General features: G+C 34.8%; 1 protein-coding gene across 1 annotated transcript in view; it reads left to right on the top strand.

Moving 5' to 3' along the window:
• Prx5 (Peroxiredoxin 5) overlaps positions 1-5,000 on the top strand; it is a 12,478-nt gene that overhangs the window by 6,686 nt on the left and 792 nt on the right. The window contains exon 5 of the mRNA XM_070125211.1: positions 4,594-5,000. This exon is cut by the window's right edge and continues 792 nt beyond it. Coding sequence (XP_069981312.1) covers positions 4,594-4,791 — 198 coding nt within the window. The 3' untranslated portion in view covers positions 4,792-5,000. The remainder of the gene's footprint in view (positions 1-4,593) is intronic.

Here is a 5,000-nt window from a genome sequence, read left to right as displayed (position 1 = left end):
AAAGGCCCCTTTAGATATCAGTCAGGGAGGATGTCTCATCGAGTTAGTCATTCATGACCCCAGAAGCATTCCTCTTCCATAAGCAATCCATGTATAGTGACAACCTCTCATCGGAATCCATTGTTGTGTCTTGCTGTGACACATCAAAATAATCAAATTCTTTATTTGAGGTCCAATTTGTGTCAGACCCGTGTGTGTCTGGCACGACTTTGTCATCTGATTCATCAGAACCAGAGTAGAGATACCAAGATTCAGGCACTGTTACCTGTGCCGATGAAGACGAGGGAGTGGTTTCTGTGGCCGTGGCTGGTGGAGGAGAAGCTAGAGGAAGATCTGTTGGATATTCTCCAGTTCATCTTGAGGAGAAATGGTGCTGCTCCAAAGTACAGAGTGGCAATGATAAGCAGTCATTAAAGCCCTAAGTTTTTATAATGTTTGCCAATCAGATCCTACCACTTGGGGTGACATGGAATGACCTGACATATAGTGACATCTATTATTTAGATAGGAATTATTTACACTGACATCTATTGGATAATTTTCAACTATTTTGTGTATATGTATATATATGATTATTAGATAACAACTAATGAAGTGATACTTATATAGATGTTATAAAAAAAAGGGACTATGAGCACGCACAACCATCTAAGTACATGATGGATTCGAAGTGAGAACATATATCAACACTTGCCATCTGCAGTGGTGCTCTAGCATGCGATGGCATGTGCCAATGCCATCCAAGATCATTCATGGCAAAAAGGTTTGCTGCCATCCACAGATAAGAGGATAACCCTCTGATAGTTGACTATAGTTACCACCACTATGGCAAAGCTTTTGAATCCAATAATAGCCCATACTTCAAATTAAAATGTCTGCAATTTCTTTAATAGCTATAGCAATATATGCATTACTGTTGATATTTTTTTTAACTAATATGTATTGCAATTTTGTATACAATTTTACTCCATGAAAAAGGTAAATGTTGATTACTAATTTGAACAATGCTGAAATCTGGAATCTAGCAACACATTTGCATGATTTGGCATAATGGTAGTAACATTAGATGAATTACTTTAAAGAATGAAAACTTTAAAATCCTTTTGGTCTTTCTGTAGGTAACTTTCATTAATGTTTCATGAATCATATTATTTTTGTGTTAAAATATCAGCATGTTTTATGAGGTTTAATTTTGTAGTTCAAGCCACAATTATTTTATTCCTTGGTTTACGGATTTTATTTCTGAAAAGCTCTGACAGGCAGTAGGAAAATGAGAGAGAAAATTACTGGGTGTTTTTACCTTTTTTTAGGAAGAGTTTATTGATTTCTGGAAATATGTGATAGACAGTAAAAAAATCAATGAAATACCAGTGACAAAACTACATGTCTGGAATCATTATTGGTCAGGTTCCCACAGACAGGAATGATCTACTGTGACAGGACCGGTGACATTGTGCTTGAGACAAATGGCAGATTGTGGAGGTTTCTATAGGTTAAGTCTACAGACCTCGACTTCAGCATCTTCAGATGTAATTTGAATCATGTACACATCACCGGAAAGCAAATGGAGATTGTTATAATTTTTTGTTACATCTGCATTAATCTATTACCAAGATGGTTAGCTATGTTGAACATCGGCGTTAAAATAAAAAAGTTAGTTTTACAAATATTTTTACTTTGTTCACATTGGAATCAATTTGCATCAGATTAGGGAAATGAGTCGCATATTGGAAGGGTGTGCAAGTGCCGGGACAGCCTTGTGACAGTGCTGCATCAAGGGGAATGAATGGCATATTGGTGGCTCAATCCATTGGTTGTGTGAGTGCTTAATAGTATAAATGCTTATAACTCGTGTAGAACATGCTCAACTAGATTATGTGATTATTTATGCAATTTTCTGAGATTCATGTGGGTTACAGACCAACACCTGGGAGGTATTAATTGTGGACCATTTTTAACAGAAGACAAAAAATTAGGTTTAGTGTATATTTTAGTTAATATATCTGTAATAGTTATATCCTGACAGTATGTTTTAGAGAAAATGCCTCATCTTTCTGTTTCTAATGATGTGACAAAAGTGTGTCTCAGGAAATGTCCCCTATCTTCAGTCAAAATACGCATGTATATACTTTGTTCAGATAGGAGTATGTTTTTGGCATTATCTAGAGTTCATAACAGTAAATTGAGTGGGTTTGCTCACATACACAAGTAGTTTTATCATACTTCAGCCAAGTGCAATAATACTGTTTTATTACATAATTTTTGAATCAGCTGCTCCCAAGACTCTGAAATAGTGGTTTCATTCTCAGTGTATTTAAACTGGAGTTGGAATTTTTTCTCCTATTTCCCCCCTGTAGAGATTCTTTAAATATCAGTTAACTCCCCCTTCCCCTCAAAAAAGTTATGTTCCCTCATTGTTTTGCATTCCATGTGTCCTATACACATCATTACAGTAAATCAGAATTTCCCATTTCTCGTATTACTTTCACAGATGTTGGATTGGTCTTGAGTGTCTTAGGTGACCTCCCTCCATTCAGGAATTGTGTAATCTAACTTTAACCCTTGACATATTTGTACATGTAATAAAAGCAGTCTGTGTGATTTCCTGTACTTTTGAAAATGGTTGTTCTTTTGTGCTTTTTGTATAAATGTATTCCCTCATCTTTTATGTACATTGGGGATTGTTAAGAACACTCATTTCTGTTATAGGTCAATTTGCATGTTTAGAAAGAAAGAAAAAAACTAATGAATAGGCAAAATACCAGCATTTAAATGTTCAAATATATTTATCTTAAATCATGCAATTTTTTGGCATATATATTGCCTCAGACTAATTTTTGACCTAAAAGAATGGGAATAGATTAATTTTGATTGCAAAAACTACTTGCGGGAGATGTCCATGCTGCTTTTTACTTTGTTTTCTTTGTTCATAAAAATTGAAACTTTTTGAGATAAGTAATGCAAAAAAAAAAAAAAAAAAAGAATAAAAGAAAAAAAAAAAAAGATTGGCACAGATTATGTGAAGGAATCAGACTAGGCCCATCTTCATATGACAAACTATAGTCTAAGTAAACTTGGAAGAAATGTTTCATGACTATTTTTTTTATAGATAATTATTCCTCATTAATCTGTAATTATTAGATAATTTTCTATTATAACTGAGATCTGGATATGTGGGATTAACAATGAATATTAGCATTCGGTACTTCTGACAGTATCATAGTTGATCAGCAAAGATAGACGGTCCCATTAAGCCTGAGTACTTTTTGTTAAGGACTCGCAATCGAAGGTTAAGTGTAAAGTGAAAAAATATGAACTAGAGATGGTTACTTTTTCTATTACTTGATGATCTTCAATATCTTTGTATAATGATCTTCAATATTTCTTTATTATGTGATGGCCATCATTTGATATGTTGCATTTTCTAGGTTAATAGTACCTTCTGGGGTTGTATATGACCCATGTTTTGTTGATACTAAACTTGCTTTTCCAGCTTATGTTTCCTTTTTTTTCTTCTTCTTTTTTCTTCTTTTTTATCTTTTTTTCTTCTTTTCTTTTCTTTTCTTTTCTTTTTTTTTCTTTTTCTTTGAAATCTTTCAAATACATGTTGTATATATCATTATAAGAATGTTTTACAGAATTATATGATACAATATTAAAATCATTAATTAATACATATTGGACTTCTCATTAGTAATAATAAAGTGATATGGCAAATAGATGTTGCAGTTGTTGAATATTAGAAAGTGTCTGTTAAATAATATCCATAAAATTGGGCATGCCAAGTAGGCTATTAAACTATACCCACACAATTGGGCATGCCAAGCAGGTAGTACACAATTCAGTCAGGCATACCCGTGGTTGTTATCCATTTCGCTGTACTGATGAGTAGCTAGACATGTCTGTTAGTAGCCAATATTACCCGTAGGTGTTTGAGTGTTGCATGCCTATTGTCTGGTGATTGTGCTCAACTACAAGTATAGGCATTTCATTGGTTGACCCATCAACCCTGTAATGACGGGGTCAGAATTTTTTGAAATGTAATGTTATGCAGCAGTCCAGACTTTATGGCAAGGCCTAAGCTGTGTACATCTGGCCCACGCTTTGCGAGTCATGACACATATATGTCATAGGCCATTACGTTGTGACGACTATAGCTGTACCCATCACTGAAGGGTTAGGGTGCCCCCAATAAGTGGCTCTACAATACCCAATAATGTGGTTGCAGCTGTAGCTAGCAGATTTTTTTAAAATTTGAATAATCATTTGAAAAATAATGGGTGGTTATATATAGGCTCATAAGGTTGTCACATGATAGGTAAAATTTTCTTTTCTTTTCTATTCTCTTCCTCTGTTTGTATGGTCTACTTGTGTCAAAAGAAATTTCTGCAAAGAGCCTTCCTCAGTGTACTATACAGTAATGATACTGAATAAGTTTGTGTATTAGTAGAATATTATTGGGACATAAATGTCATTATTGGTAGTAGTAGTAGTAGTAGTGTTATTATTTTTCATTTTTCTTTCAGTGTTGTTCTCTAATGTTTTTTATATTTTTACCAGTAGATTTATTGCAGTTACAATTTCTTACCCTAGGTTCGAATGCTGGCTGACACAAATGGGGATTTCACGAAAGCCCTTGGCCTGGAGCAAGATCTGGCTGTGTTAGGAGGCCTTCGATCAAAACGCTACTCCATGGTTGTGGAGGACGGCAAGATCACGCAGCTGAATGTGGAACCTGACGGGAAGGGCCTCTCTTGCTCTTTGGCTGATAACACCATGGCTAAGTTGTAGATTGATGGAGGGGAGTACTTTGATGCTGTTTGCGTTGTAATGAAAAATTATGATTGATTTTCCCAGAATGGAAGCATTGTTAGCAACAAATGACACTGTAATAGCTTTAATGTATGATTTCTTTGTTGGAGGTGTTCCAGACGAACAGGAGAGCTGTTACATTATGAGATCACTCTTGCTTTAGGTTGTTTTCTGAATCTCGGCTCTAT

This window comes from Penaeus vannamei, chromosome 9 (assembly GCF_042767895.1).
Source record: "Penaeus vannamei isolate JL-2024 chromosome 9, ASM4276789v1, whole genome shotgun sequence".
Lineage (NCBI taxonomy): Eukaryota > Metazoa > Arthropoda > Malacostraca > Decapoda > Penaeidae > Penaeus > Penaeus vannamei.
Note: the sequence above shows the minus strand (reverse complement) of the source record. Positions and strands in the feature narration are given on the sequence as shown.